Source organism: Macaca thibetana, chromosome 14, assembly GCF_024542745.1.
Source record: "Macaca thibetana thibetana isolate TM-01 chromosome 14, ASM2454274v1, whole genome shotgun sequence".
Taxonomy (NCBI): Eukaryota; Metazoa; Chordata; class Mammalia; order Primates; family Cercopithecidae; genus Macaca; species Macaca thibetana.
In genome coordinates, this window is record NC_065591.1 from 7,120,963 (window position 1) to 7,133,981 (window position 13,019).

A 13,019-nucleotide genomic window follows, 5' to 3' on the forward strand; every position below is an offset into this window, starting at 1 on the left:
TGGTGTGAACCCAGGAGGCGGAGGTTGCAGTGAGCCAAGATCGTGCCACTGCACTCCAGCCTGGGCGACAGAGTGAGACTCCGTCTCAAAAATAAAAAATAAAAAAAAATTTAAAAATGGGGGTCCACTTTACTGAACATCAATTTTACCTCAATAAAGCTGGTTTTTAAAAAAGCACTAGTAAAATATACTGGAAAAGACCTAGATAAATGAAGGGATATACTATGGGGGGAATAAGAATTCTACCAATAGAAACAGCAACAACAAAAATAACATGATTGTAGCTATAAATGTTTTTTGTTTGTTTTGAGACAGGGTCTCATTCTGTTGCACAGGCTGGAGTGCAGTGGCACCATCTCAGCTCATTGCAACTTCTGCCTCCCGGGTTCAAGCGATTCTTGTGCCTCAGTTTCCCAAGTGGTCTCGAACTCTTGGGCTCAAGTGATCCACCAACCTTGGCCTCCCAAAGTGCTGGGATTAGAGGTGTGAGCAACCGTGCCAGGCCTCTAGCTATAAATGTAAAACTTAGCCGGGCATGGTGGCTCACGCCTGTAATCCCAGCACTTTGGGAGGCCGAGACGGGCGGACCACGAGGTCAGGAGATCGAGACCATCCTGGCTAACACGGTGAAACCCCGTCTTTACTAAAAATACAAAAAATTAGCCGGGCGTGGTGGCGGGCGCCTGTAGTCCTAGCTACACGGGAGGCTGAGGCAGGAGAATGGCGTGAAGCCGGGAGGAGGAGCTTGCAGTGAGTGGAGATTGCGCCACTGCTCTCCAGCCTGGGCGACAGAGCGAGACTCCGTCTCAAAAAAAAAAAAAAAAAAAAAAAAAAAGTAAAACTTGACCTGGTCAATACTTTTCCATTATTAAGATTTTGAAATGTGTGACAATTCCACATGAAGTCTTCTCTTTTATTCTACCAATAAAACATTATTACTTACATAGCAAGGTCACAAAAAGCTTACCTGCTTTTAGAATGTGAGCTTGGTAATAGCTCGTTCAAATTTTCTAGTCATGTTTTAGATCCCTGTAAGATAATGGTAGTGTGGCCTCTGCTCTCTTAATAATTTTCTATTTCCGAGCCCTCTCATAGGTTGATGTCACATTTTTATCATTAAAACTAGGGACAGGCCGGGCGCGGTGGCTCAAGCCTGTAATCCCAGCACTTTGGGAGGCCGAGACGGGTGGATCACGAGGTCAGGAGATCGAGACCATCCTGGATAACACGGTGAAACCCTGTCTCTACTAAGAAATACAAAAAACTAGCCGGGCGAGGTGGCGGGCGCCTGTAGTCCCAGCTACTCGGGAGGCTGAGGCCGGAGAATGGCGTGAACCCGGGAGGCGGAGCTTGCAGTGAGCTGAGATCCGGCCACTGCACTCCAGCCTGGGCTACAGAGCGAGACTCCGTCTCAAAAAAAAAAAAAAAAAAAAAAAAAAAAACTAGGGACAGAGTATATAAATTCAGGATGCCACAAAAAAGGCTTCATGTGGAATAGTGAGACATTTCACAATCTATTTTTTTTTTTTTTTTTTTGACTGAGTCTCGCTCTGTCACCCAGGCTGGAGTGCAGTGGCCAGATCTCAGCTCACTGCAAGTTCCACCTCCCGGGTTTACGCCATTCTCCTCCTGCCTCAGCCTCCCAAGTAGCTGGGACTACAGGCACCCGATAACTCGCCCAGCGAGGTTTTTTTTGTATTTTTTAAGGAGAGACGGGGTTTCACCGTGTTAGCCGGGATGGTCTCAATCTCTTGACCTTGTGATCCGCCCGTCTCGGCCTCCCAAAGTGCTGGGATTACAGGTTTGAACCACCGCGCCCGGCCTCACAATCTTAATAATGGTAAAGTATTGACCAGGTCAAGTTCTACATTTACAGCTACAATTATGCTATTTTTGTTGTTGCTGCTTAGCTTTTTTTTTTCCCCCCCCAAAAGTAGAGACAGGGTTTCATTATGTTGCTCAGACTGGTCTCAAATTCCTAGGCTCAAGCAATCCTCCTGCCTCAACCCCCTGAGTAGCTGGGACTACATGGGGGATGCCATCATGCCCGGCTAATTTTTCTGTAGAGATAGGGTTTCACCATGTTGCCCAGGCTGGTATCAACCCCTGAGCTCAAGCAAGCTGTTTGCCTCAGCCCCCCAAAGTGCTAGGATTACAGGCATGAGCCACCATGCCTGGCTTCTATTTATATATTTTTTTTATCATTTTATTATTTTTTTGAGACAGAGTCTTGCAATGTTGGCTAGGCTAGAGTGAAATGGTGTGATCACAGCTCACTGCTGCCTCAACCTCCCAGGCTCAAGCAATCTTCCCACCTCGGTCTCTTGAGTAACCAGGACTACAGGTGCATGCCACCATCCCTGGCTAAGTCTTCAAACTTTTTGTAGAGTCTTGCTATGTTATCCAGGCTGGTCTTGAACTCCTAGGCTCAAGGGATTCTCCCGCCTCAGCCTCCCAAAGTGCTGGAATTATAGGCATGAGCCAACGAACGTGGCCAATCCTGTTATTTTTAAATTAAAATTCTGGAAATTGGCTGGGTACAGTGGCTCACACCTGTAATTCCAACACTGTGTGAGGCTGAGGCAGGTGGATCACCTAAGGTCAGGAGTTCAAGACAAGCCTGGCCAACACGGTGAAACCCCGTCTCTACTAAAAATACAAAAATTAGCTGGGTGTGGTGGTGTGCTCCTGTAATCGCTGCTATTTGAGAGGCTGAGGTGGGAGAATTGCTTGAACCTGGGAAGCGGAGGCTGCAGTGAGCCGAGTTCATGCCACTGCACTCAAGCCTGGGCAACAGAGCGAGAACCTGTTTCAAAAATAATAATAAGGCCGGGCGCAGTGGCTCACGCCTGTAATCCCAGCACTTTGGGAGGCTGAGGCTGGGGCGGGCGGATCACAAGGTCAGGAGATCAAGACCATCCTGGCTAACATGGCGAAACCCTGTTTCTACTAAAAATACAAAAAATTAGCCGGGCGAGGTGGCGGGCACCTGTAGTCCCAGCTACTCAGGAGGCTGAGGCAGGAGAATGGCGAGAACTCGGGAGGCGGAGCTTGCAGTAAGCCAAGATCGCGCCACTGCACTCCAGCCTGGGCGATAGAGTGAGACTCCGTCTCAAAAAAAAAAAAAAAAGAAAAAATAATAATGATAATAAAATAAAATTCTAGAAATATTAAGGAAACAAAATTACAAATAAATGTTACTGGAATTCTTACATCCCTGTCATTAAATTCCTATTTAGTAAATCACATTAGGCTAACAAGAAGGCTAAATTCTAACCACCTGTCTTCCTGTACTTCCACATGACCAAACAAGCAATGATTACTAATATAAAAATAGTTCCTTTCGGCTGGGTGTGGTGGCTCATGCCTGTAATCCCAGCACTTTGGGAGACCGAGGCAGGTTGATCACTTGAGGTCAGGAGTTCAAGACCAGCCTGGCCAACATGATGAAACCCTGTCTCTACCAAAAAAATACAAAAATTAGCAGTGCATGGTGGCCTATAGTCTCAGCTACTCAGGAGGCTGAGGCAGGAGAATTGCTTGAACCAGGGAGGCGGAGGTTGCAGTGAGCCAAGATCGCGCCACTGCACTCTATATCCTGGGCAACAAAGTGAGACTCTATCTCAAAATAATAAATAAATAAATAAATAAATAAAAATGTTAATTTTTATTTTTCAGGGTCTCATGACATTCCCCAGGCTGGTCTTGAACTACTGGCCTCAAGCAATCCTCTGTCTTAGCCTCTCAAAGTGTTGGGATTACAAGTTGAGCCACTATGCCTGGTCAAGAGTGAATTTTTATTTTTTTTTATTTTTTGAGACAAGGTCTCACTCTGTCACCCAGGCTGGAGGGCAGTGGCATGATCTCAGCTCACTGCAACCTCCGCCTCCCGGGTTCAAGCGCTTCTCCTGCCTCAGTCTCCCAAGTAGCTCGAATTACAGGCGCATGCAACCATGCCTGGCTAATTTGTGTATTTTTAGTAGAGACGGAGTTTCGCCATGTTGGCCAGGCTGGTCTCAAACTCCTGACCTCTGGCTATCCACCCACCTCGGCCTCCCAAAGTGCTGGGATTCCAAGCATGAGCGCCTGGCTCCAAGGGTGAATTTTAATACTCCTCTCCGTTACGTCCAAAGGTCAATGGGCCTACATTAAGTTACAGGTGAAACAAATCAGAATAATCCGGCCCTATATAAAATTAAGTGATTTCACGCCCAGGCATGGTGGCTCACGCCTGTAATCCCAGCACTCTGGGAGGCCAAGGTGGGAGGATTGCTTGAGCCCAGGAGTTCAAGGTCAGCCTGGACAAAATTGTGAGACCCTGTCTCTAAAAAAAAAAAATTTTTTTTTGATTATAATAAATTTAAAAATTCACCCCCCCCACAAAACTTTAAGTGATTTCAGAAAATGCAGTTATTCTTATCAAAATACAGTATCAATATATCTTTATAAAAATACAAGTTATTCTTGTCAAATAGTCTTATTTTCCTTCAGCTTAATCTTGGTATGTGCAAAAAGTTATAAATTTTCACAGTAGAAAAACAACTCATTTTATTTTAATTTTTTGAGACAGGGTCTTGTTCTGTCACCCAGGCTGGAACGCAGTGGTGCAATCACCCGTCACTGCAGCCTCAACCTCCTGGGCTCAGGTGATCCTCCCACCTCAGCCTGAGTAGCTGGAACTACAGGCATGTGCCATCACACCCAGCTTTTTTTTTTTGGGGGGGGGGGTACTTTTTGTAGCGATATGGTTTCACCATGTTGCCCTGGCTGGTCTCAAACTCCTCAGCTCAAGCGATCTGCCTGCCTTGACCTCCCAAAGTGCTGGGATTACAAGCATCAGTTACCAACACCCAGACGAAAACAACCCTTTTGGTGACAATGACAATATGAAGAAAATGATTACACTAACCGTGGAGGGCCTCTGCACCATGTTCTCCAGCCTGGTGTGGCTAAACTCTAGGCTGATGACATTATAGAGTTTTTCTCGCTCCTCCTCTGGGGTCTCATAGTAGCGTGTCCACTGAGCCATGGTCATTTCAATGCCTTTCTGTGTGTTCACATCCATGACATCCACCATGCGACGACTCCCTGCCATAAAAGATGCATTGATCATCTCTATGAAGCCACTAATATCCTTAAATACAGTAAGAATATTTTTAAAAAGGAGAAGGAAAAATACTATCCTTTCTTATTTTCAGTAATAGACAAGGAAAAAGTTCTCATTCAACATAATCATAATCAAATCACACAGAATGGGAAAGACAATGGGTAATGTTAATAATAATAATTATTCCCTAATGCATGTTTACCATACAGTCTGTTGTTGAATCTTTTATCTAAGGTCTAATTTAATCCTAACAATTCCTTTTTTTTTTTTTGAGACGGAGTCTCGCTCTGTGGCCCAGGCTGGAGTGCAGTGGCGCAATCTTGGCTCACTACAAGCTCTGCCTCCCGGGTTCACGCCATTCTCCTGCCTCAGCCTCCTGAGTAGCTGGGACTACAGAGGCCCGCCACCACGCCCAGCTAATTTTTTTGTATTTTTAGTAGAGACGGGGTTTCACCGTGTTAGTCAGGATGGTCTCGATTTCCTGACCTCGTGATCCACCTGCCTTAGCCTCCCAAAGTGCTGGGATTACAGGTGTGAGCCACTGTGCCTGGCCTAATCCTAACAATTCTAAACGCTAAATACTAAATATTAATCTTCACTTCGTACACGAGAAAGCAGATGTTAGGTAACTTATAGAACAAACCAGGAAAAGAACCTGGGCAAGCTCACTCTAGAGTCAAGCTCTTACTTACTGAGCTATACTGATTTGATGTAGATTGACCTAATCTATCTCATAATTTGAATAAAGGATCCATAATTTAGTGGGTAATATGATGATTTTGAATTCATATTCTTTTGTTAAACAGGGCTATTTCCAAAACCTGTCGATAATATCCTAGCCCATGAAAATAATTATCCTAGTTCATGAAGAACAAAGTCCCCTTTTCATTTATTCCACAAATATTTATAGAATGATAAAGACACCAGGACGGACACGAAGATCTGTGTCAGATTCTTGTTGACTATTAACAATTACAACAAAATGCAGAAGGCCAGAAGAGTCAGCAGAAAATAGTAGTGGAGAGAAAACAATAGCTTTGGAGCCAAAGAGACCTAAGTTTGTTTATTTATTTTTTAGAGATGGAGTCTTGCTCTGTCGCTCAGGCTCGGGTGCAGTGGTGTGCTCTTGGCTCACTGCAAACTCCCAACTCCTGGGTTCAAGCAATTATCCTGCCTCAACCTCCAGAGTAGCTGGGACTATAGGCACACGCTGCCACCCCACCTAACTTTTTGTATTTTAGTAGAGACGGGGTTTCACCATGTTGCCCAGGCTGGTCTCAAACTCCTGAGCTCAGGCAATTCGCCTGCCTTAGCCTCCTAAAGTGCTAGGATTACAGGCATGAGCCACCTCACCCGGCCTATTTATTTCTCTATTTTTATTTTGAAACAGTCTCACTGTGTCACCCAGGCTGGAGTGCAGTGGTGCGAAATCTTGGCTCACTGTAACCTCCACCTCCCAGGTTCAAGCAATGCTTGTGCCTCAGCCTCCCAAGTAGCTGGGACTATGGCCGTGTGCCACCATGCCTGCCTAATTTTTGTGTTTTTGGTAAAGTCAGGGTTTTGCCATGTTGGCCAGGCTGGTCTCAAACTCCTGACCTCAGGTGATCTGCCCACCTTGGCCTTCCAAAATGCTGGGATTACACGTGTGAGCCACTGCACCTGGCTGAGACCTAAGTTTAAATCTCAGCTCCTATACTACTTAGACAAGTTATGTAATTTCTCTAATATGAATATCTTGTGGAGAATGAGTATCACCTTGTGGGCCATTGTGAAGATTTAAAATCGATAAAGTAAAATGTTTAACACAAAGTAGGTGCTCAAGCAGCAGTAAAAACAAAAGGAAAGTATCATATTTTTATTAGACTGATCAGAAAATGCTTTAGGAAAAGAGGGGGAAGAATAAGTAGAATTCTAACAAGATGATTCAACAGGGACAATTCCACGCAGAGGTAAAGGCATAAGCTAAAATATTCAGAAAATGGTGGTCAGGGAAGGGAGAGAATAAAAAGCTGACAATATTGTATGCCTGGCCGGGCATAGTGGCGCACGTCTATAATCCCAGCACTCTGGGAGGTCAAGGTGGGCAGACTGCTTCTCTCCAGGAGTTTGAGACCAGCCTGAGCAACACAGCAAAACACTGCCTCTACTAAAAACACAAAAAAATTAAAATACACACGCAAACAAAAAAAATACAAGTACAAATACAAATACAAAAAATTAGCTGGGATGGTGGTGCGTGCCTGTAATCCCGGCTACTCAGGAGGCTGAGGTGTGAATCATCTGAGCCCAGGAGGTAGAGGCTGTAGGAAAAAAAAAAATTTACATATATATATATATATATATATATATATATATATAGTCTGCCTTGTAAGACAAATAAACACGTGGCCTGGCTGGATATATCAGGTAGCATTAGAACCTGACTTCCTGTCTCTAAGGAATTTATAGTTTAGTTAAAGAGATAACACCCAAGAGAAGAATATGGGGCTGGGCGCGGTGGCTCACGCCTGTAATCCCAGCACTTTGGGAGGCCGAGACGGGCGGATCACGAGGTCAGGAGATCGAGACCATCCTGGCTAGCACAGTGAAACCCCGTCTCTACTAAAAAATACAAAAAAATTAGCCGGGCGAGGTGGCGGGCGCCTGTAGTCCCAGCTACTCGGGAGGCTGAGGCAGGAGAATGGCGTGAACCTGGGAGGCGGAGCTTGCAGTGAGCTGAGATCCGGCCACTGTACTCCAGCCTGGGCGACAGAGCGAGACTCCGTCTCAAAAAAAAAAAAAAAAAAAAAAAAAAAAAAGAATATGGCCAGTGTGAAATAGACAAGGCAGAATATATATATTAATAGCAAAACATAACTAATAATATAAGGCAATGGACAGAACCTACCCTTCATATTTTAAAAGAAAAAGTGAATGTCAAATCAAAACTGCCAAGAAATACCACTTCATAGCCACTAGGATCGCAATAATTTTAAAAATGGAAAATAATGAGTGTTAGCAAAAATGTAGAGAAATTGGAACCCTCATACATCTACTGGTGGGCATATAAGATGGTGCAGCCGCTATGAAAATTGGGTGGGCAGTTCCTCAATAAACTAAACACATAATGACCATATGACTCAGCAATTCTACTCCTAGGCATATATCTAAAAGAATTAAACAAAGTGTTCAAACAAAAGCTTGTACATAAATATTCACTGCAGCACTATTCAAAACAGCTAAAAGATGGAAATAACACAAATGTTTCTCATGATATGGATAAAATGTGGTCAATCCATACTAGGAAATATTTGGCCATAAAAAGGAATGAAGTACTAATACATGCTACAACATGGATACACCAAGAAAACACACTCTATCGGCTGGGAGTGGTGGCTCACGCCTGTAATCCCAGCACTTTGGGAGGCCTAGGCGGGTGGATCATGAGGTCAGGAGATCAAGACCATCCTGGTTACCACAGTGAAACCCTATCTCTACTAAAAATACAAAAAATTAGCTGGGCGTGGTGGTGGGCACCTGTAGTCCCAGCTACTCAGGAGACTGAGGCAGGAGAATGGCATGAACCCAGGAGGCGGAGCTTGCAGTGAGCCGAGATCGTGCCACTGCACTCCAACCTGGGTGACACAGCAAGACTCTTACCTCAAAAAAAAAAAAACAAAAAAAAAAAAACCACACTATCAAAGAAGTCTACACAAAAGGCTACATATTATATAGCTCCATTTATATGAAATATATAGATTAGACAAATTCACCAAGACAAAGAGTAGATTTGTTGTTGCCAGGAGTTAAGTGGAGGAGAAAACGGAGAATGACTGCTCAATGGTATGGAGTTTGTTTGGGGTGATGAAATTCTAAAACTAGATAGTGGTGATGGTTGCACACTGTGAAAAAACTTGATTACACAAGTATGCTTTAAAATGGGTTCATGACAATGAAATGTTTTATACAAAAAGAAAAAAATGTAATGGTTATGACGGTAAACTTCATATTATTTGTATTTAACCATAATTTAAGAAATTACAAGTAAATGCTTTCCTTCAGGAATGTAGGGGAGTGCAGGTGCGGAGACTCATACCTATAATCCCAGCACTTTGGGAGGCTGAGCTGGGCAGATCACTTGAGGTCAGGAGTTTCAGACCAGCCTGGCCAACATAGTGAAACCTTATCTCTACTAAATATACAAAAATTAGCTGGGCGTGGTGGTGTGCGGCCATAGTCCCAGCTACTCAGGAGGCTGAGGCAGGAGATTCGCTTGAATTTGAGAGGCAGAGGTTGCAGTGAGCCAAGATCGCACCACTGCATTCCAGCCTGGGCGACAGAGCAAAACTTTGTCTTAAAAAAAAAAAAAAAAAAGAATGTAGAGGAAAGCAAAGTTTTATTCTTTTTTCCTTTTGAGATGGGGCCTCATTCTGTCACCCAGGCTGGAGTGCAGTGGCACAATCTAGGCTCAATGCAACCTCTGCCTCCCAGGCTCAAGCAATCCTCCCACCCCAGCCTCCTGAGTAGCTGGGACTACAGTGTACGCCACCATACCCAGTTAATTTTTTGTATTTTTGGTAGAGACAAGGTTTCGCCATGTTGCCCAGGCTGGTATTCTTTTATTATTAGACTACTTAGTATAAGCATATCTTGGAGATATTGTGGGTTCAGTTCCAGATCATTGCAATAAAACAAATGTTCCAATAAGCAAGTCATACAAACTTTTTGGTTTCACAGTGCACATAAGTTATATTTATGTTATACTGTAGGCTATTAAGTGTGCAACAGCATTGTCTCTACAAAAACAAGGTACATACCTTTATTTAAAAACACTTTATTGCTAAAAATGCTAACAATCATCTGAGCCTTCAGTAAGTCGTAATATTTGCTTGTGGAGAGACTTGCCTCAATGTTGAGGGCTGCTGACTAATAAGGGTGGTGGTGGTTGCTGAAGGTTGGGATGGATATAGCAACTTCTTTTTATTTCACTGAAGTGTAAACCTTTTTTCTTTTTTTTGGAGGTGGGGACAGGGTCTTGCTCTGTTGCCCAGGCTGGAGTGCACTGGCGCAATCACAGCTCACCGCAGCCACATTCTTGGGCTCTGATGATCCTCCCACCTTAGCCTCCTGAGTAGCTGGGACTACAGGCATGTGCCACAATGCCTGGCTAATTTTTTAATTTTTTGCAGATACAAGATCTTGCTATGTTTCTCAGGTTGATAATGTCTTTTTTGTTTTTTTTTTTGTTTTTTTTTTTTGAGACGGAGTCTCGCTCTGTCGCCCAGGCTGGAGTGCAGTGGCCGGATCTCAGCTCACTGCAAGCTCCGCCTCCCGGGTTCACGCCATTCTCCTGCCTCAGCCTCCCGAGTAGCTGGGACTATAGGCGCCCGCCACCTCGCCCGGCTAGTTTTTTGTATTTTTTAGTAGAGACGGGGTTTCACCGTGTTAGCCAGGATGGTCTCGATCTCCTGACCTCGTGATCCGCCCGTCTCGGCCTCCCAAAGTGCTGGGATTATAGGCGTGAGCCACCGCGCCCGGCCTTTGTTTGTTTTTTGAGACGGAGTCTCACTCTGTTGCCCAGGCCGGAGTGCAGTGGCACGATTTAACCTCACTGCAAGTTCTGCCTCTTGGGTTCACGCCATTCTCCTGCCTCAGCCTCCTGAGTAGCTGGGACTACAGGCTCCTGCCACCACACCTAGCTAGATTTTTTTCTGTATTTTTAGTAGAGACGGGGGTTTCACTGTGTTAGCTAGGATGGTCTTGATCTCCTGACCTCGTGATCCACCTGCCTCAGCCTCCCAAAGTGCTAGGATTACAGGCGTGAGCTACCTCGCCCAGCCGACAATTTCTTAAAATAAGACAACAATAAAGTTTGCAACATGGATCGATACTTCCTTTCACAAACAGACTTCTCTGTAGCATGCAATGCTGTCTGATAGCATTTTACCCATGTTAGAACTTCTTTCAAAATTGGAGTCAATCCTCTCAAACCCTACTGCTTTATAAACTCACTTTATGTAATATCCTAAATATCTTGTTGTTACTTTGACAATGTTTACAGCATCTTCACCAGGAGTAGATTCCATCTTAAAAAAACAAACTTATTTGCTCATCCATAAGAAGCAATCCTCATCTGCTCAAGTTCCATTATAGATTGCAGCAATTCAGTCACATCTTCCCCTCCATTTCTAATTCTAGTTCTCTCACTATTTTCACCACATTTGCAGTTATTTCCTCCACTGAAGTCTTGAACTGCTCAAAGTCATCCATAAGGGTGGGAATCAACTTTTTCCAAACTCCTGTTAATGATGACATTCTGACCTCCTCCCATGTACCACAAATGCTCTTTTTCATTTTAATTAATTTTTTTTTTAGAGACAGGGTCTCATTCTCATGCCCAGGCTGGAACAGAGTGGCAAGATCAGAGCTCATTGCAGCCTCAAATTCCTGGGCTCAAGTGATCCTCCCACCTCAACCTCCCAAATAGTTGGGACTACAGGTGTACACCACCAAGCATGGCTGATTTTTTTTTTTTTTTTTTTTTTTTTTTGAGATGGAGTCTAACTCTGTCGCCCAGGCTGGAGTGCAGTGGTGCGATCTTGGCTTACTGTAACCTCCACCTCCCAGGGTGAGGCAATTCTCCTGCTTCAGCCTCCCAAGTAGCTGGGACTACAGGCTCATGCCACCATGCTTGGCTAATTTTTGTATGTTTAGTAGAGACTGGGTTTCACCATATTGGTCATGCTGGTCTTGAACCCCTGACCTTGTGATCTGCCCGCCTCAGCCTCCCAAACTGCTGGGATTACAGGCCTGAGTCACTGCACCGGGCCATGGCTAATCTCTTAGTGAGATGGTCTCACTATGCTTCCCAGGCTGGTCTCAAACTCCTGGCCTCAAGGGATCCACCCATCTGGGCCTTTCAAAACACTGGGATTACAGACATGAGCCACTATGCCTGGCCACAAATGTTCTTAATGGCATCTACAGTGGTGAATCCTTTCCAGATGTTTTTCAATTGATTTGGTCCAGATCCATCAGCAGAATCACTATCTATATCAGCTATAGCCTTATGAAATATATTTCTTAAATAGTAAGACTAAAGTTGGAATTACTCCTTGATCCATGGGCCACAGAATGAATACGGTTATCTGGCATGAAAACAATATTAATCTCAGGCAGGGATGGTAGCTGATGCTCGTAATCCCAGCACTTTGGGAGGCTGAGGCAGGCAAATCTCTTGAGCCCAGGAGTTTGAAACCAGCCTGGGTAACATGTTATACTGTGTCTCTACCAAAACATACAAAAATTAGCTGGGTGTGTTGGCATGTGCTTGTAGTCCCAGCTAAAGGTTGAGGTGGAAGGATCACCTGAGCCCAGGGACACTGAGCCTGCAGTAGGCCGTGATTGTACCACTGCACTCCAGCTTGGGCAACAGAGTGAGACCTTGTCTTTAAAAAAAAAAAAAAAAAAAAAAAAAAAAAAAAAAAAAGGCTGGGCGCGGTCGCTCGCACCAGTAATCCCAGCACTTTGGGAGGCCGAGATGGGCGGATCACGAAGTCAGGAGATCGTGACCATCCTGGCTAATATGGTGAAACCCCATCTCTACTAAAAATACAAAATAAATTAGCCGGGTGTGGTGGTGGGTGCCTGTAGTCCCAGCTTCTCAGGAGGCTGAGACAGGAGAATGGTGTGAACCCAGGAGGCAGAGCTTGCAGCACTCCAGCCTAGGCGACAGAGCGAGACTCCGTCTTAAAAAAAAACACAACAACAACAACAAACAACATTAATCTCTTTGTACATTCCCATCAGAGCTCTCGGGTGAAGAGGTACACTGTCAATGAGCAGTAACATTTTGAAAGGAACCTTTTTTCCTGAGCAGATCTCCACAGTGGGCTTAATATATTCAGTAAACCATGCTGTAAAACAGATGTGC

General features: G+C 44.5%; 1 protein-coding gene across 3 annotated transcripts in view; it reads right to left on the bottom strand.

The window, feature by feature from the left end:
• The window catches only part of KDM2A (lysine demethylase 2A), a 152,797-nt gene that overhangs the window by 45,132 nt on the left and 94,646 nt on the right, over positions 1 to 13,019 (bottom strand). For all 3 annotated transcript variants that reach the window (XM_050756585.1, XM_050756587.1, XM_050756586.1), the window contains one exon: positions 4,910 to 5,088. In XM_050756585.1, coding sequence (XP_050612542.1) covers positions 4,910 to 5,088 — 179 coding nt within the window. The remainder of the gene's footprint in view (positions 1 to 4,909; positions 5,089 to 13,019) is intronic.